Genomic DNA, 25392 nt, shown 5'->3' on the forward strand with positions numbered 1-25392 from the left:
CACACCACTGCACTCCAGCCTGGGCAACAGAGTGAGACTCCGTCAAAAAAAAAAAAAAAAAAAAAAAAAAAAAGGAAAAGTGCTCCTCTTACTTCTCTCCCTTTTCTCCTTGTCCAACCCTATCTGCCACTTTGCAGGCCCACTAGTATAAATCCCACCTTAGATCAACCTTATCAAAGGTTAAAAAAAAAAAAAAGTACACCTCAGTTAGTAGCAACAGGGATGAGGTAGGAAGTGAGCAGCAGCCTGAGAGAGACAACAGTGATTGGCGGCAACAGGGAGAGATGGGGAGTTCTGTGGCCATTGAGACCTTCCACTGTGACAAGCTTCTGGGGAGAAGGCACATGGTACATAAATTTAAACTGCTTATAATTTTCGTCCTATGTTCCAAATTATCCTATTTGCTTTCTCATATAAGCAGAAAGATAACCATAAACATTTATAACTATATAGTTTTATAAGATGTTATTTTATAAACTTAATTCAGGTTCTGCTCTAGAAAAACTCAAAATAATAAAATTTCAAGTGGAATGAATTAAGTATAATTTTAAATTATATTGGCGGGGCACAGTGGCTCACACCTGTAATCCCAGCACTTTGGGAGGCTGAGGTAGGAGGATCACTTGAGACCAGGAGTCTGAGACCAGCCTGGGCAACATAGCAAGACCCTGCCTCTACAAAGAATAGTAAATAAATAAATAAATTAGCTGGGCGTGGTGAAGTGTGTCTGCAGTCCACCCACTCAGGAGGGTGAGATAGGAGGATCCCTTGAGCCCAGGAGTTCGAGGCTGCAGTGAGCTATGACTGCGCCACTGTACTATATATAGCCTGGGTGACAGGGCAAGATTCTGTCTCTAAAAAGAAAAAATATATATATGTAGCCTATTTCTTTTAATCAAACTCCTGAAAATCATCTACTATCACATGAAATCAAACAGCACACATAGCCTGTGACTTGAATTTAAAAATTTAATGAATCATCTCTATTCTAATTTCAAATGTTTTACATAAAAAATTTTGTTGGCTGAAGAAGTTTTTTTTTTTTTTTTTTACTAAAAATTGTATCATTTTTAACCAATAATTTAAAGCTACAACAGAATAAAGATTGTTAATATACATGCTGGGTACTTCCCAATCCCCTCATAAAACTTAGTACTAAATAAAGCCAGAAAAAAAAAATCGCAACAGATTGGTAAGTATAACGCACATATGGGAACCAAACATCTGCTTTGGAATCGGAGAGGTAAGAGCATCTAGGATCAAATGTGGCAGAGATTTCTTTCCTACACTCTGGAAATTCCAAGCAGGCTCAATGACTTTTCTACCTTCCAATGAATCTTGAATGAGTTAAGTGTCCCATGAAATTTTCAAAAGGAAGAAAGTGTTCACAAAATAATCCCTTAAATCTTTTCTAGAATTCTAGTAGTATGCACACCTTCAATATACATTATACACATCGGCATCTACACACTTGCATACACACTCATTCTCATAAATATGTGGGAGAGGTGAATAAAAGGAAAGGGCTAAGCCTAAAAGGCACAAAACCTTCTAAAAAAAATGTGATGCCAAATGGCTCTGAACCAAAGCATTCACAATAAAATAACACTGACAATATTTCTGAATAGAAAAACCCCTAAACCAGAGAATTCTGAAAACGCTGTTCCCAAAGATCTACGTACAATACACAAGATTTAAAGTTAATTTACTTACGGAAAAAATCCTTTTTCACCAGGTTTTTTGCACAGAGTACTGTAAAAAAAAAAAACAAAAAATACATGGGAAAAATTAAAATGTTAAGAGTGTACTGTTACATTTTAAAACACTGAAAACAGCAGTGAATAGTTAAACCCTAACTATAGCAAGGTATGAAACATGACCACAAACGTTCGAACCAGCAAACAAAAGACAGTTGAACCAGTGACTGCAACTTTCAATGATCACCAGTAATAGCTGAGGGCAAGAAAGTTTATAAATCTGATATTCTAATAATAAGATAGAAATTCAATTCCTATCTTCCATCAAGATCTATTCTCTGAGAAACTCAGTGGCAATAGGAAAAAAAGTTCAAGGGAGATATGTAAAGTCAGGTTGTTATATCTATTTTAAGGATGAAATAATTTTATACTGAAGAGGATAATAAATAAAGATAAAGCTTTCCTGATATAGATGAGGTTTTTTTCTTTTGTTTTCTTTTTAATAACATTCTCTTCTCCATCTAAATGCCACAGAAACTTCATGGGAGAAATCAAATTACCTTCTCCTAAATCGTCAGTTAAATGACAAGATATGTCTACTATATCTTTTAAGAATTTAAAGGTAATATATTAAAACTAGATATCCCAAATCCATATTTTCCAAGTTACTATGCATTAAATTACTTACATGGATGGATGCTCAACCTTGTGAACACACTAAAAAATACTGAATTGCCCACTTTAAAGAGGATAAATTTTGGCCAGGCGCAGTGGCTCACGCCTGTAATCCCAGCACTTTGGGAGGCCAAGGCAGGCGGATCACGACGTCAGGAGTTCGAGACCAGCCTGGCCAATATGGTGACACCCCGTCTCTACTAAAAATACAAAAATTAGCTGGGCGTGGTGGCGTGTGCCTGTAGTCCCAGCTACTCGGTAGACTGAGGCAGAAGAATCGCTTGAACCCGGGAGGCAGAGGTTGCAGTGAGCCAAGATTGCGCCACTGCACTCCAGCCTGGGCTACAGAGCAAGACTCTGTCTCAAAAAAAAAAAAAAAAAAAAAAAAAGGATAGATTTTATAGTATATGAGTTACATATCAATTTTAAATTTACTGCTTACAGGCTGGGCACAGTGGCTCATATTTGTAATCCCAGTACTTTGGGAGGCCAAGGTGGGTGGATCACTTGAGGTCAGGAGTTTGAGACCAGCCTGGCTAACATGGTGAAACTGTGTTTCTTATAAAAATATAAAAATTAGCTGGGTGTGGTGGCACACACCTGTAATCCCAGCTACTCAGGAGGCTGAGGTGTGAGAATCACTTGAACCTGGGAGGTGGAAGCTGCAGTGAGCCAAGATTGCACCACTGCACTAGTGAGCCAAGATTGCACCACTGAACTCCAGCCTGGGCAACAGAGCAAGACTCTGTCATAAATCAATCAATCAATCAATCAATCAATCAATCAATCTGCTTACAGAGTCATAAACTTAAAACTTCTTTAACTCAAACTTGGTACAAGAGAAAGAAAAACACCAATTTTCATATATGTAAATTTTAGTTCATAAAATACCTATGAATGTAATGTTTGGTATTTCTATCCACTTCTACTAACAGTTTAAATGAATTACAGTTACTGGAATTTTAGTGTATAAAAGCTCGTTTGACATAAACTTGGGAATGAATCTAAATAAATATAATCACTCTAAGGGTTCACATAAAAAAACCTTTTGAAAACAGATGTCATCACTAAATAAATAAAATTATTAAGTAAGCACAAGATACTGATATACTAGGCAGAGTCCCTTAGGCCATGTCTTAGAGTTTTGTTTTTAAAAACATAAAAACTCAATCAATCATGAAAACTAGGGCCATAGCTAAGAATAACAAATCACAAACTAGATTTAGAGAACTCCTCCCCAAACTTTTGTCATAATATAAATTGAATAGAATACTCAGGATCAATACACATGTAACACACACAAAAATCTAAATTACAATCTTCAGTTTTAATGAGGTAATGATGATTTTTTTAAACCACTATCCTATGATTCATGAAGTGAAATGATTTCACATCCGACTTCAGAGAAAGAGAAAACATGAGATCTCCTCCAACTCACTGCCACCAAACCTACATATTCATTCTTTTTTCTTCCTTCCACTGACAATGTCTACTCTCCTAAGACTATCCTCTATCTCATATCTAAACCACCATGTTCTTGGGGATCTTCATAGCTGTTAAACATATCCTCTATCTTGTCCCCTTTTCTAACCACCTTGTCAGCATTTAAACATACTCAAGTCTTACCCAAGCCTCCCTTCAGCCAGCCATCATCTACCTCTTCCCTCTCATAATGAAACTTCTTCAAAGAAAATAAATGTGCAAAAATCACAAGCATTCCTATACACCAATAACAGACAAACAGAGCCAATTGCTACAAAGACAATAAAATACCTAGGAATACAACTTATAAGGGATGTGAAGGACCTCTTCCAGGATAACTACAAACCACTGCTCAACGAAATAAGAGAGGACACAAATAAATGGAAAAACATTCCATGTTCATGGATAGGAAGAATCAATATTGTGAAAATGGCCATACTGCCCAAAGTAATTTACAGATTCAATGCTATCCCCATCAAGCTACCATTGATTCTCTTCACAGAATTGGAAAAAACTACTTTAAATTTCACATAGAACCAAAAAAGAGCCCACATAGCCAAGACAATCCTAAGCAAAAAGAACAAAGCTGGAGGCATCACACTACCTGACTTCAAACTATACTACAAGGCTACAGTAACAAAAACAGCATGGTACTGGTACCAAAACAAATATATAGACCAATGTAACACAACAGAGGCCTCAGAAATAACACCACGCATCTACAACCATCTGATATTTGACAAACCTGACAAAAACAAGCAATGGGGGAAAGGATTCCCTGTGTAATAAATGGTGTTGGGAAAACTGGCTAGCCATATGTAGAAAACTGAAATTGGACTCCTTCCTTACACCTTATACAAAAATTAACTTGAGATGCATTAAAGACTTAAACATAAGACCTAAAACCATAAAAACCCTAGAAGAAAACCTAGGCAGTACCATTCAGGACACAGGCATGCACAAAGACTTCATGACTAAAACACCAAAAGCAATGGCAACAAAAGCCAAAATAGACAAATGGGATCTAACTAAAGAGCTTCTGCACACAAAAGAAACTAATCAGAGTGAACAGACACCCTACAGAATGGGAGAAAAAATTTGCAATCTATCCATCTGACAAAGGGCTAATATTCAAAATCTACAAAGAACTTAAATTTACAAAAAAAAAAAAAAAAACTACCCCATCAAAAAGTGGGCAAAGGATTATGAACAGACACTTCTCAAAAGAAGACATTTATGCAGCCAACAAACATATGAAAAAAAGCTCATCATCACTGGTCATTAGAGAAATGCAAATCAAAACCACAATGAGATACCATCTCACACCAGTTAGAATGGTGATAGATGCTGGAGAGGATATGGAGAAACAGGAACGCTTTTACACTGTTGGTGGGAGTGTAAATTAGTTCAACCATTGTGGAAGACAGTGTGGCAATTCCTCAAGGATCTAGAACCAGAAATACCATTTGACCCAGCAATTCCATTACTGGGTATACACCCAAAGGATTATAAATCATTCTACTATAAAGACATATGCACATGTATGTTTATTGTGGCACTATTCACAATAGCAAAGACTTGGAACCAACCCAAATGCCCATCAATGATAGACTGGATAAAGAAAATGTGGCACATATACACCATGGAACACTATGCAGCCATAAAAAAGGATGAGTTCATGTCCTTTGCAGGAACATGGATGAGGCTGGAAACCATCATTCTCAGCAAACTAACACAAGAACAGAAAACCAAACACCGCATGTTCTCACTCATAAGTGGGAGCTGAACAATGAGAAGACATGGACACATGGAGGGGAACATCACACACTGGGGCCTGTCGGCAGGTTGAGGGTTAGGGAGGGATAGCATTAGGAGAAATACCTAATGTAGATGATGGGTTGATGGGTGCAACAAACCACCATGGTACATGTATACCTTTGTAACAAAACTGCACATTCTGCACATGTACCCCAGAACTTAAAGTATAATTTTAAAACATTTTTAAAAAGAACTGCCTACACTTTTTGACTCTACTTCTTTACCTCCCACTAATGCCCTGATCCACTGCAATCTGGCTTCCTCCCTCACCATTGCCACTGAACTGCTGTTACAAAGCCCTGGAGACCTAATTACCAAGTCCATACAATGGACATTTTTCATTCTTTATGGCACTTGACCCCCTCATGGGCATTTGCCACTGTTGACTACTCCCTCTTCTAGAACCCCTCTCTTCCAGTTCTGTTTAACACCACATTCACCTGGTTCTACACGGCATAAAACTCATTCTAAGTTCTCTTTGCCAGATCTTGCTATGCTATAAAACTTGAAGTTCTTCAGGGTTTTGCCCTAGGTTCTCTTATTTCACTCTGTACCCTGAGGATCACAGTGTCCATTTTTGTAAACCTTGCAATTATATGTAAACTGTTACATATATGTTTATTTTCTGGGGAGAGAATCCACATTTTTCCTGGGAGAGAGTTCATAGATTAACGGATTGACAGAACTCTTCCTCTCTCTCAAAAAATAGAATCCGAAAAGCCACTTTTCCATATATTCTCTCTGGTCTTTACCATTTACTCTATAGTTATGATGATACCTAAATTCATAAAACCCGATCCTGAACTCCAGGTCCACAAACCAAATACGCGTTCCCCCAAAAAATCACGTCTTCCCCGCAAACCTGCTCCTCCCTCCAGTTGACTTTCTTTTCAATAAATAGCCTTCCTTTCCACTCCACTACCCAAGTCAGAAATCTCCATAGCAACCTTCACTGTATTCCCTCCTGACATCCTGACAATTACAATTCTCAGCAATTCTACCTCGGAAATATCCTTCATCTGTCTACTTCTCTCTATTACCGATGCCAACACCTTAGTCCACCATCTACTGTCTAGGTAATTACAACATTCCCCTGCCTCAAAGCCTCACTTCCTTCCAGTTCTCCACGCTGGACCTGAAGTGATCTAAAAATCTAATTAAGTCTTTCCATCCATTTCCCCTTCCAAGATCCTTAAAACATTCCAAAGGTCTTCTGGCCCAAACTTATATTGGCTTCAATGCCCTTCAAGTCCTGGGCTCCCGCTCACCTCTCTGACCTCATTTTTCAACACCACAGCTCCCTTCCAGGCCCTCAAGTCTAAGATCCAGCCACACCAACCTTCACTTTCTCAAAAGTAAATCTCTCATACACAGCCTTCACATGCCATCCTCTCTGCTTGAAACATTCTTCCTAGGCTTCTTCACCTACTCATCTCCTGGTCTCAAAAGGGAAGGATGCCTTTTAGAACATGTTTCTCTCAAGCTTTCCCCGCTTGTATTTTCACAGAAGCTCATACTTACCATAAACACTTATCACATTTTACTGTTCTCGTTTAAGTTTGGAATGTTGCTTATAATTGCGGAGGTGGTAAACTCCATACAGCACGAATCATGCCTGGCCTCATCTCTTCCTGCACCAAGCACACATTACGCCTGGCACTTGATAGGTACTCAATAAATATCTGTTGAATGAATGAAATAGATCCTAAAATAATCTAAATAACTGCACTGAAAAGAGGGCTTTTTATACTATATAACAATGGCCAATCCTCACATAATCATAATTTTGATTTAAGAAATCTTATTTTAGGCCAGGTACTGTGGCTCATGTCTGTAATTCCAGCACTTTGGGAGGCCGAGGCGGGCAGATCACTTGAGGCCAGGAGTTTGAGACCTGGGCAACGTGGCAAAACCCCATCTCTACTAAAAATACAAAAAAAAAAAAAAAAATTAGCCAGGTGTGGTGGCACACACATGTAGTCTCAGCTACTCAGGAGGCTGAGGCATGAGAATCACTTGAGCCTGGGAGGCAGAGGTTGCAGTTAGCTGAGATCACACCACTGCACTCCAGCCTGAGCAACAGAGTGAGACACTGTCCCCCTCCACTCCTCAAAAAAATCTTATTTTTATCATTTCTCTTTACTCAAAACATACTTATCCGGTCGTGTTTAACCAATTCTTAAAAAAAAATTACAAAATGTTTAACATTCAGTTTCAAAGAACAATTGAAAAATCAAAAGAACAAAGAACTTTAAAATCAAGTTCAAAGTTTATGAGAAGAAATTACATTTTAGTAATCAAGAGATTAAGGAAAATAACATTAGTGTTCTAGAAGAAACAAGATTAACTTAAAACAAAGAAATAATATCAGGATTGGTCAGACCGCTATGCTTCATGCTGGATCTAAGCAGTTCCAGCCAGCTCTTGACTAAATTACTTTCTGCCCTGGAAGCAAAAACTCTGATTTGTAACTTTTAAAAGGAAGATTGTCAAAACATGACCTGAGAACTGGTAATGTTATTTATCTGTAAAAATAAATTGTTTTCACATCCTGGAGGCTTTACTTCACTGTTCTTGTTTCTTGGGAATGTACCTTGGGGACTAGAACCACAGCCCATTGCTCTTTTCATTCTCTGTTCTAATCACAGAAGATTGGTAAAATGCTCAAAGAATCCACGAATTTCAATATGACAAACTTCTGATTATGTCACTACAGCAAATTCTCAACTAAGGAGGTATGTATCAGAATCCCCCCCCGGAGAATGTATACACAATATTATAATTTTATGTTAGAAAAAAATTAATCTATCATCTTTTGTAACAGAAACTATGGAAAGTAGAACTAAGATTAGGAATCATGGGACTAGGGAGGGGTTGCAGTGTGGGAGAAGTTTCATTTTTGCTTTCTGAATGTTTCTTAAAGAAAATAGGTAAAAATGTTGATAAATGCTGGGCAGTAAGGGAGTAACAGGAGAGAAATCTTGTTAGGTGGGCGAGGCCAGAAGAAAGGCTATGGGGTACAGACTTTCTCCTAGACCAGCAGTCCCCAACCTTTTTGGCACCAGGGACTGGCTTCATGGAAGACAAGTTTTCCATGGACCAGTGTGGGGGTGGGGGCGGGGGGGGGTGGGCAAGGGGGTTTTGGGAATGATTCAATCTCATTACATTTATTGTGCACTTATTTCTATTATTATTACCTTGTAATATATAATAGAACAATTATACAACTCACCATAATGTAGAATCAGTGGGAGCCCTGAGCTTGTTTTCCTGCAACTAGACAGTCCCATCTGGGAGTGAAGAAAGACACTGACAGATCATCAGGCATTAGATTCTTATAAGGAGGGGCAACCTAGATTCCTCGAATGCGCAGTTCACAGTAGGATTAACACTCCTATGAGAATCTATTGCCACTGCTGATCTCAGAGGAGGCAGAGCTCAGGTGGTAATACATGATAGGGAGTGGTTGTAAATACAGATGGTGCTTCACTGGCTCACCTCCTGCTGTGCAGCCTGTGGCCCAGGGTTGAGGACCCCTGGCCTAGAGAGCTGTATTTCAATATCTTTAATGTTTAGTAAGCTTATATATATGGAATTGAAATTATATATACAGAAAGGCACAAAAATCTGAAGTATGTGAATTAATTCAATTAATTTTCACTAATTTTTGTGTTAAAGCAAAACATTACACTGGACTACAGATATTTAGTAGGCACAAGACAATTTTTATTAGTGCTAACTACAAATGTAGCATTACACCACCACAGTACCATGCTACAGAATCCACTAGGGACAATGTCTCAAACAGCCCATATAATTGTACTAGATTAAGTCTGCTTATACTACTTTATCATGTTACTACCCTTCTCAAATTCCTTCAAAGCGTTTCTCATTCTTAAGTCTACACTCCCAGAACCTAGCTTGTTCTAGCTATTGTACTCACTCCTTTTTCAGACAGATGGTTTGAAATGATTAGCAGAGATGATCAAAATAAGTTGACATCAGCCATATTGGATAAAGCCTCTGTATTTCACACAGATGCAGGTGTGATCATCTTGAGATACTTAGGGAGAAGGGAATACTTCTACATCATTCACCCTCTCATTCAACATTTCCTGAACACTCACTTTGTGCCAAGTGCTATGACAGTTTCTGCAGATACAAAGAAAAATAAGACATAGTCCTTTGCTCTCAGAGCTCACAGGTCAGGTATAATTCAAATACCATGCCATAAATGTCTTTTATTGTTGTCTTCTCAAGATATGGTTTTAAACTTTATGGAAACCTTATATTTCATTTGAGGCAGCGATTAGAGAAAACCATTTGCAGAAGTACAGATGTACAAATACTACCATTTTCATTTAGGTCATTAATTTATTTTTCTGGTAGGAAAGGAGTTATCTATATGCAACAAACCAGGTAATAGTATCAGAGTAAATCGCAGCTGTAGAAAGAGAATGCTACGCTTGTTCTTACTGAGTTGTATTCATAATGAATGGCTATCTATGCTTAATGTGAATAAAGCTCCCAACTACTTAGTATATCCTTGCCAAAAATTCCCCTTCCTCCTCCAGATTGGAGTTGCATTCCAATTACACTGCTGATTGGAATGAGACTGCTTCAGAGAAAGAAAAAAAAATACTCAGACATCCCATCTTCCTTCACCCCACAAAAAGATTTTATAATACTGTTCCTGCAACTCAAAAGTAGCGTAAATGCTTTTGAGCACAGATTTCTCTGCATGTTCTTTAAACTTACGTTATCATTGTAAAATAAAACTGAAATTCAGGATAACATTCCTATACAAATTCCAGCAGGTGGCCCAGTGCTTCAGAAGTATCAACTGATGTACACCATTCCTGACCAGTGGCACATGACAGCAATTTACATCTTTCTGCTCTGAGAGCCTCTATCTCAACCCCTAAACATGAAATGAAAATGAAATTTAAGTACTACAGAAAACTTCTACACAATTTTTGTATGTGTTTTAGTTATTGTTGCTTGAAACAAGAGTATTACACAGATTCACATTCAAGGTGTTATTACAAAATGTTAAAATGAGCAAATATATCACATATAATTCTATATGCATAAAAATGATCAGTTAAGTAAATGATAGCAAACAGCAAGTTGAAATATTACATAGCCATTAAAGATTATGTAAATGTATTTATTTATTGATGGGTAAAAAAATAGTTGATTTTTCTTTTTTTTTTCTTTTTTTGACAGTCTCGCTCTGTTGCCCAGGCTGGAGTGCAATGGCGCAATCTCAGCTCACTGCAATCTGCGCCTCCCAGGTTCAAGCAATTCTTGTGCCTCAGCCTCTGGAGTAGCTGGGATTACAGGCATGCGCCACCACACTCGGCTAATTGCTGTATTTTTAGTAGAGACAGGGTTTCACCATGTTGGCCAGGCTGGTCTCGAATTCCTGACCTCAAGTGATCCACCTGCCCCGGCCTCCCAAAGTGCTGGGGTTACAGGCGTCAGCCACTACACCCGGCTTAGAAAATATTTTCTTAATATGCTATTAAAAGTCCTTTTACATGTAGTATATTTAACAAAATATATTTTTAGTAAAGAATATAAACATATTGGATAACATTTATCAAATATTTACTATGTGCAAGTGTACACCGACCACCCTGTGAAATAAGTAGTAGTACTACCATCATTTTAGAGATGAAGAAACTGAGATTCAGGCATAGAGATTTACCAATGATTTTGCTTTTAAGAGCTAGAGTTGGCTGGCACGGTGGCTCATGCCTGCAATCCCAGCACTTTGGGAGGCTGAGGTGGGCGGATCATGAGGTCAGGAGTTTGAGACCAGCCTGGCCAACATAGTGAAACCCTGTCTCTTCTAAAAATACAAAAAATCAGCCACGTGTGGTGGCAGGTGCCTGTAGTCCCTGCTACTCAGGAGGCTAAGGCAGAAAAATCCACTTGAACCCAGGAGACGGAGGTTGCAGTGAGCTGAGATCGCGCCACTGTACTCCAGTCCGGACGACAGTGCGAGACTGTCTCAAAAAAAAAAAAAAAAAAAAAAAAAGAATTAGAGCTGAGATTCCAACTCAAGTAGATTAATTCTAGAACCCAAACTCAACTACCATATAGAGTGAAACATACTCTCTCAGGCTAGTACTTCCTTTTAAAGAATCTTACTCTAGGCTGGCACAGTGGCTCATGCCTGTAATCCCAACAGCTTGAGAGGTCTAGGCGGGCTGGTGGTTTGAGCCTAGGAGTTCAAGACCAGTCTGGACAACAGGGCAAAACCCCATCTCTACAAAAATATACAAAAAAAGAAAAAAAAAATAGCCCGGCATGGTGGTGTGTGCCTGTAGTCCCAGGAGGCTACTCAGGAGGCTAAGGTGGAAGAATCACCTGAGCCTGCAGCGAGCCATGTTCACACCACTGCACTCCAGCCTGGGCAACAGAGTGAGACCTTGCCTAAAAAAAAAAAAAATCTTAGTCCAGTTAAAGCAATTACTGGTGGCACAGGTTCACAAAACAGTTAATTGAAAACTAGGTTAGAGAAGGGTGTTCTGCAAAAGATTCAGAATCCTCCTCTTTCAATAGATATAGTAATTTACCTCAACAATCATATTAGCCCTGCTTTTAACTAAATATCTTGTCATTTAATGAAGGAATTTTAGGCAATTCATTTCATTCATGCTGCAAAACAAACTAGGCCCTTAAGTTTAACTTAATATATTCAGTACCTGGCAAGTAGTTAATCTAATTAGTATGTTTGATGATGTATTAAAAATTACAGGTTCTGAGGTAATTATCCCTACTAAGAACAGTATCAGCATTTAAACATTTCAACAAGGCAAAATTGGTTCTCAGTTAGAAAATTTATTTTTATTTTTTTGAGATGATCTCACTCTGTCACTGAGGCTGGAATGGAGTGGCACAAACACGACTCACTGCAGACTCCAGTTAAATTTTCTGGGCTCAAGCGATCCTCCCATCTCAACCTCTGAGTACCTGGGACTATAGGCGCACGCCACCATGCCTTGCTAATGTCTAAAATTTTTTTGCAGAGATGGGGTCTTGCCATGTTGCCCAGGCTCAAGCAATTCTCCTGCCTCAGTCTCCCAGACTGTTAGAATTACAGGCATGAGCCACTGCGCCCAGCCTCAGTTAACAAATTTAAAATGACCTTTCTAGTCCACTCATATCAAACAACTTTTAAGTAACTACTTAAAAATTTTTTTTCAACAAAGATGAAGATTTTGGTAAAGTTCTCACAAACGTGAGTACTTTTTACATTAATAAAATAAGATGAGAGTATACAAATAAGCTTTTTAAACACTGAATGCAAGTTTATCAATAATAGATCTACTTTGACATAATAAATGCAGATTTTAAAGAAATCTAGTCAGAATTATAAATTTTATTCTAGTCACAATTATAATTTTTTTACTTATAGTGATCAGAGGTAATTTTAAAGTAAAGCTTATCTTAACAAGCATAATAATCAAGTTCTGGTGTAAGTTCACATGTTAAAAATAAAAAAGGGCTGGGTGCGGTGGCTTACGCCTATAATCCTAGCACTTTGGAAAGCTGAGGTGAGAGAATCACTTGAGCTCAAGAGTTAGAGACCAGCCTGGGCAATATAGTGAGACTCCACCTCTAAAATAAATAAATAAATAAATAAATAAATAAATAAATAAATAAATAAATAAATAAATAAAGTAAAAGCTCAGCTAAAGCCAAGCAGCACATTCAGTATGAGATAAATGTGAAACACTTGGTCCTTGGTCTAGGTATCTGGTACATAGCAGGCACTCTATGAAAGCTATTATTTTGAGAAACTATCTGAAAGGATTTGTTATATATCTTAAACCAGTATTTCTGTGAATTCTTAATTCCTATATGAGGATGAAAATACATAAAAGTACCGTTCTCCATTCAAAAATTCACCATGACTTAAAGACCTATGCTGTGTGCAGACCAAACATCCTGTCTGTTGCTGCTGGAGACTCAATCGCCACCTTCTCTACTGGATGCCTTCATTCAAACAGACCCACTCATAACTGATGGCTGTTCAAGAGATGAATATTGTATATTTAAATTAAACCACACAATTTACTTTCTTCATAAGGATGCCGAGAGAAGGAAACCTTATTGTAAAGTTCAAGTATATACTTGCAATGAAGCCTAAACATTATTTTATATGTAGAAAAAGACTTGCATCACTTTTTGGCCACTCCCAAGTTTCCTTCCTTTACCTTCTTTTTCTAGAGACACTTATAGAGGCAGTGTAATATAGTGTGTTAAGCTATAAGCACTATAAAAGAGTTAAATAATTAGGGTCAGAATGCATGGGTTTGAACCTGGTGCTATCCCTTATGAACCTGTGATGCTAAAAACTACTTAACTTCTCTTTGCTTCAGATACCTCATCTGTAAAAATGAGGACAGGAGGATACTAAGAGCCACCTCATGATGTTGTTTTAAAGATTAAGCAAATTGAAACACAGAGAACACGAGAACAGTACCTGGTACACAGCAAGTGCTCAATAAACATTGGCTATTATTATCACTCAACTCTAAAATTTCTCATAACATTAACCCACCAGGTTGCAAACACATTAAAAAAGAATATGGCCGGGCACGGTGGCTCATGCCTGTAATACTAACACTTTGGGAGGCCGAGGCGGGCGGATCATGAGGTCAGGAGATCGAGACCAGCCTGGCTAACATGGTGAAACCCCGTCTCTACTAAAAATACAAAAAATTTGCCAGACGTGGTGGCACGTGCCTGTAGCCCCAGCTACTCCCCAGCTACTCGGGAGGCTGAGGCAGGAGAATCACCTGAACCTGGGAGGCAGAGCCTCCCGTGAGCCGAGATCGTGCCACTGCACTCCCGCCTGGGCAACACAGCGAGACTCCTCTCAAAAAAAAAAAAAAAAAAAAGGAAGAATATAATTTGGCAAGACGTTTGCCTTAGCCAAAACAAATACCATAGATTAGGTGGCTTAAACAGCAAACATTTGTTTCTCACAAATCAATGGAGGCTGAGAAGTCCAAGATCAAGGTGCCAGCAGAGTCAATGTCTGGTGAGGGCCGTCTGCCTGGTTTGCATACTCCCACCTTCTCCCTGTATGCTTGCATAACCCCCATCACCTTTCCCATGTCTCTTGTTATAGGGGCACTAATCCTATTCATGAAGGTTCCACCCTCATGACCTCATTACCTCCCAAATGCCTCACCTCCAAATACCATCACATTGGGGATTAGGCTTTAACATAGAATATTGGGAAACACATTCCATTCATAGCAAAGCTTATGTACCTAGCAAGCTTTCAGTAAATGCTGTTAATTGAGTCCTAATCTGTTTCTCTAGCCTCACTCTTCTCCCAAGCTCCAAACCCACACACCCATTTAGATTCCTCACCATCACTTCAAATTATACTTATTCAAAATGGAATTCATCAGCTTCCCTAGTGAACCTGCTCTTCCTTTTGACCTCCGTAGTGCTGTGAACTGCACCACGTTTCCAATCATCCAGAAAGCAATGTCTTTATCTCTCTTCCTCTTCCTGACCACCTCACATATCTAAAGCAGTTGCCAGATTATACCAGGTTATCACATACCTCTGCTTATCTCCATTTCCAGTGTTCACATTTAAATAATACATCTAGAGTATTTTACAATGTGCCAAAAAACTTCTACATAGATTATTTTCTTTAACCCCTAAAGCTTGTGAGTTATCTAATATCCACAGAAAAACCGTAAGTGAATGTTGTGGCTCACCCCTAAATGCCACCTAGGAAAAGAGTTTAGGCATTGTGAATTCAGGCTCCATCCTACTTTTCTATAAATTCTTCACTCAAACAGTGTCAATGATTCCTGTTTTCTCTCTCATTAACCTCTAGACTGACAAGCTCATCCTCTTCCCTCAAATAAGCCCAGGACTTTTCTGCCTTTGCCTTTATTCATAATGTTCTTCCCACCTTAAATGTTATTATCTCAACCACTGGCCCTCAAAATCTTATCCATTCATCAAACTTCTGTGAAGCCTTTTCTGACTCTCCTTTTTCAGTCTGATTTTGGTCTCTTCCTTCCTGTGAACCTCCAACAACACTTGGATTCTACTTGTTTTATTATAGTGCTTTCTCATTTTGCTTGTTAAAGTTATTCATGTGATGTCTTACCTCTGTCTCATTAAGCGATAAAGCTCTCCTACAGTTTATTATATAATATCTTAAACATAATATGCAAATACTTGTTGAATCAAATAAAATCCTCAGAAAACCACTGACGAGTTATAAGGATGTGCGAACTAAAAGGTAAAGGATACATGCAGCTCACTCCTTGCTTCCCCTAACCTAGTAAGTCTTTATGTTCAAATCAGGATGGCTTCCTTAACTATTCATAAGTACTTTGCTTACCCATTCCTTAGGGTCCAACTACTCATCTAATAACAGATCTCACTGAGCCTTCTCTCTCATTCACAGTAGAAAAGTATATTGTTCCATAATGTTCTAAAATTATATTTGCCTTGTTTCTGCAACAATGTAAACAAAGGTAAACTTCCACATCTTCTGCATTCTTCCAGACTCTGAAAAACTGTAGTCACTCAAATACCTGATGATCTACTAAGAGAACAAAGTGCAAAGGTATTTAGCTTACCAAATATGCTCCATTTGAAAACACAGGCCACAAGCACAAATAGGAAAGAAGACTGCAACTATAAAAAGCACTGTAGGCCGGGAGCGGTGGCTCACGCCTGTAATCCCAGCACTTGGGAAGCGAGGTGGGTGGATCACCTGAGGTCAGGAGTTTGAGACCAGCCTGGCCAACACGGCAAAACCCCGTCTCTACTAAAAATACAAAAATTAGCCAGGCGTGGTGGCATGTGCCTGTAGTCCCAGCTACTCGGGAGGCTGAGGCAGGAGAATTGCTTGAATCCAGGAGGCAGAGGTTGCTGTGAGCCGAGATCATGCCACTGCACTCTAGCCCGGGTGACAGAGCGAGACTCTGTCTCAAAAAATAATAATAGGCCGGGCACGGTAGTTCATGCCTGTAATTCCAGCACTTTGGGAGGCTGAGGTGGGTGCAGCACAATGTCAGGAGTTCAAGACCAGCCTGGCCAACATGGTGAAATCCTGTCTGCACTAAAAATACAAAAATTAGCTGAGCATGGTGGCACGTGCCTGTAATTCCAGCTACTCAGGAGGCTGAGGCAGGAGAATTGCTTGAACCGGGACCCGGGAGGCAGAGGTAGCAGTGAGCGAGATCAAGCCACTGCACTCCAGCCTGGATTACAGAGTAAGACTCTCTCTCTCAAAATAAATAAATAAATAAATAATAATAATAAAAAGCACTGTAGTGAGCTATCATCGCACCACTGCACTCCAGCCTGGGTGGCAGAGTGAGACCTTGTCCCCAAAATAAGTGATAAAAAAAAAATAAAATTTAAAAAAATAAAAAGCAGTGTAATTTATAAGAAAATACTTCTATACAACTACATATTTTTGAAATAATTTCTGGGTTAATAGGGAATTCATAAATGTAATAAACTTTTTATTTTAGAATAGTTTCAGATTTACAGAAAAGTTACAAAGTTAGTACAGTGTTCCCATATATCCACACTCATTTATCCTAGCATGAACATCTAACATTAATATAGGACATTTGTCACAATTAATGAACCAATACATTATTATACATTATACATTAATATTATACATTAATTAAAATTGATGTTTTATTCAGATTTCCTTACTTTTACATACTGTAGAACACTGTAATACATTTAGTCATGTCTCCTAATGCTCCTTGTGGCTGTAATAGTTTCTCTGGCTTTCTTATTGTTTCTCAGACTTGTTATTTATGGCCTTGATGGTTTTGAGGAATAATACTGGTAAGGTATTTTGTGGAATGCCTCTCAACTGGGATTTGTCTAACTTCTCATGATTAGACGGGGTTTATGAGTTGTTGGGAGGAAGACCACAAAGGTAAAGGTACCATTCTCATAACATCATAACAAGGGTACATACTATCAACATGATTTATCACTGTTGATATTAACCTTGACCTAGCTAAAGCAGTGTTTGTCAAGTTTTTCCACTGTAAAGTTCCTCTTTTTTCCCCCTTTCTATACTGTACTCTTTGGAAGGAAGTCACTATGCAAAACCCACACATAAGGACTAGAGAGTTATACTATATACCTCCTTAAGAGTGGGATATCTACATAAATTGTTTGGAATTATTCTGCATGGGAGATTTGTCTATCCTCTATCTAATCATTTATATATCAGTATGGACTCACAAACATTTGTTTTGTACTTTGGGTTATAATCCAATACTACTTTATTTTATTGCTCAAATTTTTCCAGCTTTGGCCATTGGGAGCTCTTTCCATTGGTTCATGTGTTCCTTTGACGTACTTCCATCATTGAGGGGAAAGGAAGAGCTCTTTCTTACTGATGGAAAATGCTCTAGGCTCATTTAAGTTCCCTACCCTGGCCTCAGAATTAGTCATTTCTCCAAGCAACCCTAGGAATTACCAAATTTAAACATCCATAAAGACTCAAAATTTTCAAATATAAACAGTTGAGCCAATGAACCCTTCAGCTCCTAATGTCTACCTTCACTAGATCATTAAGTTCCATGATATCAAGAACTTAACTTTGATCTCCACTGTATCCCAGAGTCTAGAAAAAAGTGCACAGTAGGCATTCAATAACTACTATAAACACCGAACCTCTGAGACTCCAGAAGGTGGCTCCGGATTGAGTCATAACATAACTCATCATTCCAATGGAATCTGCCTAGATTTCTCATGTTTAGACTCCTGTTCTAACACCACTATGTCTAATTCACTGCATTGTTTTACAGTAAACAAAAAGCTTCCTTTTTCCACTGCTCCTCCCTTTTATTCCATTGCAAACCAGAAGTTTTGTTAAGTATTCCCCAGTAAAATTTCCAGTGCAAAGGAATATACATCACATTTCCTAGATTCTTTCTATAATGGCATATTGCCATTTACATCATCCTTTTCCGAGTTCTATTGAAATTACCATTTTTAACTTGCTATGTAGAGTTTAAATGAAAGGCATAATGCCAAATCCTTATCAACATTAGCAGCAGAAGAAAAATTACTGACAAAAATCTACTGATACCAAGTTGGACACAATGCCCTCAAAACACCTAGTTAGTATGTATGTAAAAGCATCTAAACCCTACCAATATTCCTTGACAAATCTATATGTAGACAGGAAAAAGCTTAAGTTAAACATAAGTTGTCTTGTCTATACATATTTGATAATGTGAAGACATGGTTCCCTCCATAGCTTATCCATACATATGCAAAATAAGCTAAAATTATAATGAGGTGGTTCTACTAAACAACTTTATGAAATAATTACAATATTCACTAATTTGTGATGGCTTGTTTTTCAGAGAAAGTTACCGCATGCAAAAAGAAAGCTACAACAAATGACTCACTACTGACTAAAAAGCACGTCTGATAATCCTACAATAGAGTCCTCCTTCAACCTTAATAGGATATCAAAATGCTATAAATTATACTGCCTTAGGTCAGGCGCAGTGGCCAACACCTGTAATCCCACCACTTTGGGAAGCTGAGGCGGGAGGACTGCTTGAGCCCAGGAGTTCAAGACCAGCCTGGACAACATGGTGAGACGTCATCTCTACAAAAAACTTTTCAAAATTAGCAAAGTGTGGTGGCAAATACCTGTAGTCCCAGCCACTCAGGAGGCCGAGGCAGAAGGATCGTTTGAACACAGAAGGTTGAGGCTGCATTGAGCTGTGTGTTCATGCCACTGCACTCCAGCCTGGGCAACAGAGCAAGACAGGGGAGGGGAGGGGAGGGGGAAAGAAAACAATATTGCCTCAATAAAATATCATTTATAGAGAGTATGAGCCATAGAGGATAAGTGATGTGTGGCCACATTTGTAGTATGTGTAGTAGTATATCCAAATGACTACTAAACTCTGATAAACCGTAATCTGGCCACCTAGTCTGCTGCGGCCAGTGCAGATGTAAGCAGATGACATAATCCTAACTCAGGTATGTCACATACAAAACAGAGGCAGTTAGATGTCACAATTTCATACCACATGTATGCTATAGACCATCTCCAGCCAGTTCCCTGCTTACCATCCAACAAACCCAGATATCACCAACCAATCAAGAACACTCAAAAATTTGGCTTTTCTAATATGGAAAAGGACAGTTCATGATCTTTTGGCTTTAAAGGATCTCCATCCCTGAAAGCCTGCTTAGACTTTGTGCTGGATTAGGTTTCCTGCTTGGCAATAAAATTTTTTCACTCAGTACACAATCTTTGGTCTCCAATAGTCTTTGTACTTTAACAGTTTGGAAGTCCCACACAAATCATATGACTGAGCCATCCAATGAAGCCAACAAGCCACCAACACTTGAGAACATAGTAAGCCCTGGTTTTCCATCACCTTCTGATGGTGATTCTGCTGACTTTATGAGTTTGTTCTGTTCTGTCTCACAGAACAGAAGTTTGTTTGAAGCCTTCTGGTTTCTTGCGGGTAGACATGGAGAGGAAATTTGGTCTCTTCCGTGAGTGATACAAAAAGACTGGGTCTATTCTGTGTACGTTCCATTGTTAGTCCACCTATGTCCTAAGAGAATACTGAGAAAACTCATTGTTTGGACCAGATTCAAAGGCTGGAGGTCCTAGACTACTGGGTCTGCCTCAACTGACTAAGTATTCTATGTATACATTTTCTATCAAATAGTGAAAAAAATCTCCTTTTTGGTATTTGTTATGGGGGTCTGTTAAGTAAAAGAGTCAAATCCTGTCAGGACTCCTGAATCTTATATGTTATTCATTATAGTCCAAATTCATATACATGTCTAATAAGTACTATGGCAAAATTATACCAAGAATAGTTTGTAGATTACTGTGGCCACTTTGGGGAACTTGCAATTTCAACGAGGGCTTACATTCCCACAATGCCTTAGAACCAAAGGAGGTAAAACCCCCAAAGCAATAGTCTACATTCTTAAATTCTCACACTAAGACAACTAATGGCTCAATAACTCAAAATTAACTTCCTTGAAGGATTCTCTATCAAGAGACAAAGAAAGGGCAGCTCTTTCTCCGTGACTTCCTGCATTGAAACCTCAGCCTTTAACTCATCTGCTAGAATCCTAATGTTCTGACTCTTCAGATGAAGACCTCATACTACTTTCACAATTGATCATCACAGGGCTCCCTCACATCTTCCTGCCTTAGATATCACGGTTCTATCTCCTCCCCTGTTACTGAGCACCCATGTAGTATGGAACAGACAACCCCACAATTTCCATTAAGGACTTACCCCACCCTTCAAAAGAAAGCCAGGCTGTTGTTTATAAACTCTAGCCCCAGGCAAAATCCCTAAACCCACTAAAAAAGACCAAAAGTTTTAGGAGTTTAGAAAACTTTTACATATCTAATACTCCCATGCCCACCAGAACCTCACAAACTTACAGACTACTAGTTTCCCTAAGAAGGTCAAAGATGGTTCCAAAAAACAGGTTGGAACCCTAATGCAGATCAGGTATCACTAATCAGAAGAAAGTTTAAGAAAAGTGTCTGTACACCTATAATCCCAGCACTTTGGGAGGTCAGGGCGGGAGGATCCCTTTAGCCCAGGGGTTTGAGACCAGCTTGAACAACATAGTGAGACCCTGTCTCTATAAAAAAAATTTTTTTTAATTAGCCAGGTATGGTGGCGCGTGCCTGTAGTCCCAGCTATCTGGAAGGCTAAGGCAAAAGGATAGCCTGAGCCCAGAAGTTTGAGGCTGCAGTGAGCTGTGATCACACCACTGCACTCCACCCTGGACAACAGAAAGAGACCCTGTCTCTAAAATAAAAGAAGTAGAAGGAAAAGTATCTGCTTCACACCATCCCCGAAGTCTTTCTTACCAAAGTAGATTACACCAAAATCCTAAATTGCAAGCAAAGTCATTTGTAATCAGAAGATTCTGGAAACTTTTAGGCAATATTTTTATAGACCTAGAGGTAGAGCTAAATGGCCTTTTCAGCCTCCTTTAATGGATTAAAACCGGAAATAAATTAGTGGGAAGAATGTCAGTGGATTGGCAAATAGATTATTTACATGAATTACAACAGAATATTGTCCAAGAACTCTAAACAAATTTTTTAAAAACCATATGTCTCTTCAAATTACACAACTCATTCAAAGTCTAACGATACCTCCTATGACTGGTAGAGAAAAGAACTGTCCTGGGGGGATGTTAAATCCATAAATAATTCAGGTACTAGAAAAGTAACCATCCTTTAAGAACTGAGAAAGGAGGCCGGGCACGGTGGCTCACGCCTGTAATCCCAGGACTTTGGGAGGTCGAGGTGGGCAGATCACGAGGTCAGGAGTTCAAAACCAGCCTGGCCAACACAGTAAAACCCCGTCTCTACTAAAAATACAAAAATTATCCAGGCATGGTGGTGCGCGCCTGTAGTCCCAGCTACTCAGGAGGCTGAGGCAGGAGAATCGCTTGAACCTGGGAAGTGGAGGTTGTGGTGAGCTGAGATCGCACCACTGCACTCTAGCCTGGGCAACAGAGCAAGACTCCGTCTCAGAAGGAAAAAAAAAGTTAATACAAATTAAGCGGTTAGCAAAAATCCTAGAAGATACTTATTTATAAAAGGCTTCTGATTTTTAAAAGTCTTCATGCCCTCATCAAGTAAAAAACCACTTCATTTGAGAGATTACCAGCTAACTGGGAATTTCTAAAAATATAAGGTCTTACTCAAATTAAATGCCACAAAAGAAAAAGAGCGTGTTATTCTGCAAGTGTGCAGAGAGCTAAAACACAAGAAATTGTGTGCAGAGAGCTAAAACACAAGTGTGCAGAGAGCTAAAACACTGGCCAAAACACAAGAAATTAGTTCCTGCCATCACACCCAAACTGGTGCAACAGGTTAGGGGTAAGCAGTAAGGCAGAACTATAATATTGTGAAACCTAAAACCTTATATTTAAAGGCTCTACTGGGGACAACTACTGGGGGGCAAGGGGACAAATGACAGTCCACCCAGAGTTGAAACAAATTTAGCAGAAAAAGGTTTTAAAACTATCTTTAGAAAATTATAAGAATTTTGCCTCTCAGAATTTGCCTCTCATTAGCTGAACTGATAAGGATAAGAACAAGTTCCCATACAAACTTCTTGAAGGCTCCAGCTAAGGGCTGTCCTTTATATGATTGTGGAGAACTTAAAACACATCCTTGAAGGCCCTACTTTTCAACCAGCACTCAATTATCTCTAGGGAGTCGTTGAAAAGCAACTATTAGTCAAATGCGGTGGTGCGGTCAAGTCAGAAAAGTCTGGTCATCAGAGCACTAGTATCCTCCCTAAGAGCAGCTTCATAAGAGTAGTGGGCAAAGGCTGGGTTAGTGCATAAATGAAAGGTGAAGGCCATGTGTAGTGGCTCATGCTGTAATCCCAGCACTCTGGGAGGCCAATGCAGGAAGATCACTTGACTCCAGGAGTGCAAGACCAGCCTGGGCAACATGGGAAGACCCCATCTCTACAAAAAATTTACAAATTAGCAGGGTGTGGTGGCGCGTGCCTGTAGTACCAGCTACTTGGGTCAAGAAAAGGGAGGGAGGGACGGGGGTGAGGCGGGGTGGAGAGGGAGGGAGGAAGGGAGGGGGAGAGAGAGATAGAGAGAGAGATATGAAAACAAGGATACACATCACAAGAGTAGACTACTCTTTGTAAAGGTCAGACCTATAATGAAGAAATGCAGGGGTTAAAGGAAATGGGCTAAGAAAGGCCTTTAAAGATGAGAGACACATGTGGATATTTAAATTCTGAAAGAAGATAAAAAGAGTACTTAATAAGACAAAGTTCCAGAGTCCACAGAGGAGAATTAACTAAGCTTCACAGATGAGGAACACACCTTGACTGGTCATCTTTGAAAACCAGCCCAGCTCCTAAAATCTCCTCTCTCAGAACACAAAAAGCACTTAAACACCCCCTCCCAAAAAACAAAACACCATGAGACAAACAAAAAACAGAAATTTGACATGACCCTAATTCCACCTCTGCCCTCATTTTCACACTTTTTATTGGATATAAGAAATATTTACACAATAATTAATATTCATTGAGCATTTACCACTTCTCAGACATGGTGCTTATGCACGTTATATGGATTAGCTCATTAAACACCTGAGAGAATCAGAAATATAGGGTCAGCAAAGCTGCACTTTGCTATCACATCTGCCTCTCAACATCTATTAACCACCCACCACCCTAATATTATTCTAAGACTCTCTTTTTTTGCGGGGGCGGGGGGGGAGTGGGGGGACAGAGGCACACTTGCCCACGCTGGAGTACAATGTTGCAATCTCGGCTCACTGCCAACCTCTGCCTCCCGGGTTCAAGAAATTCTCCTGCCTCAGCCTCCCAAGTAGCTGGGATTACAATCGCTCACTACCACACCCAGATAATTTTTGTATTTTTAGTAGAGACCGGGTTTCACTATGTTGACCAGGCTGGTCTCAAACTCCTGACCTCAAATGATCTGCCCACCTCGACCTCCCAAAGTGCTGGGATTACAGGCATAAGCCACCACCTCTCTTTTTAAAAAGGGGTGGGTGGGAAGAAGCAAAGCTAAATTTTAATCTCCAGAAGTTTTGACTTGGCACATCAATCACAAATTTATACATCAGCTCAGATGTCTGGAGCTAGACTGGCCAAAGTGTCGTGCAATCCACACCGCATGGTTAATAACTGACCATGCCCCTACACACTCTTTACATCAACCCTCCCAGGAAATGTGTGTTTATTAAACCAAATCCATTTCCAATTGACTTAACTCAGGGCAGCTGTGGGAAAGAGAGATGGGCAGGACAGGAAACAAACAAACAAACAAACAAAAAAAAACTTCTCTTAATTCAAAACACATACTCAGCCTATTTGACCGAAAACCTGGTCTTAAGGAAGTTACAAATGCTTCCTATATCCTTTTTTCAGCTGAAGGGGAAAATGAGACAAGTCTTGGGGAAAAAAACTGTTCAAAGGCCTCCAGACTTCTGTCAAGAGACCTAAACGATTTAGGAAGACAGTGTAACACAGAGCTTAGAGACAGGAATAAAACACATCTGGTTTCAAATTCCAGCTTCCCACACTTAAGAGAAGGGCTGTGAGCCCTTGGACAAATGACTTAACCTCTCTGAGATCAGTGTTTTCTGATGACAATATGATAGTATTTGTACTCGCCTACTTCAGAGTATTATTTTGAAGATTAAGTGAGATGACTTAGGTAAAGAGTTTCTTAAAACTTTGCAAATAGGGATACACAGTATTTATTGTTGTAACAGAAGGTAGAGGCCGGGTGTGGTGGCTCAAGTCTGTAATCCCAGCACTTTGGGAGGCCAAGGCAGGGAGACAGCTTGAGCCCAGAAGTTCGAGGCCAGGCTGGGCAACCTGGGGAGACCCTGTCTCTATAAAAACACAAAAATTAGCCAGGCGTGGTGGCACGCACCTATAGTCCCAGTTACTTGGGAGGCTGAAGTGGGAGGATGGCTTGAGCCCAGGAGGCTGAGGCTGCAGTGAGCCATGATCATATTACTGTACTCCATGCTGGGTGACAAAGCAAGACCCTGTTCAAAAACAAAACAAAACAAAACAAAACAAAAAAACAGATCTCTACCTATAGATTCTTCTATATCCAGGTACTGGGAGTCAATCAGGGT

At 39.4% G+C, this 25392-nt stretch overlaps 1 protein-coding gene across 2 annotated transcripts in view; it reads right to left on the reverse strand.

Annotated features, from left to right (window-relative positions):
• Positions 1-25392, reverse strand: part of SMURF2 (SMAD specific E3 ubiquitin protein ligase 2) — a 116162-nt gene that overhangs the window by 60809 nt on the left and 29961 nt on the right. Inside the window, exon 2 of one of the 2 annotated variants that reach the window (XM_030800403.1) lies at positions 1714-1752. The exons of the other annotated variant lie outside the window; for it this stretch is intronic. Within the exon in view, the coding sequence (XP_030656263.1) occupies positions 1714-1752 (39 nt within the window). The remainder of the gene's footprint in view (positions 1-1713; positions 1753-25392) is intronic. 2 annotated transcript variants of the gene reach the window in all.

Source organism: Nomascus leucogenys, chromosome 19, assembly GCF_006542625.1.
Source record: "Nomascus leucogenys isolate Asia chromosome 19, Asia_NLE_v1, whole genome shotgun sequence".
Classification (NCBI taxonomy): domain Eukaryota; kingdom Metazoa; phylum Chordata; class Mammalia; order Primates; family Hylobatidae; genus Nomascus; species Nomascus leucogenys.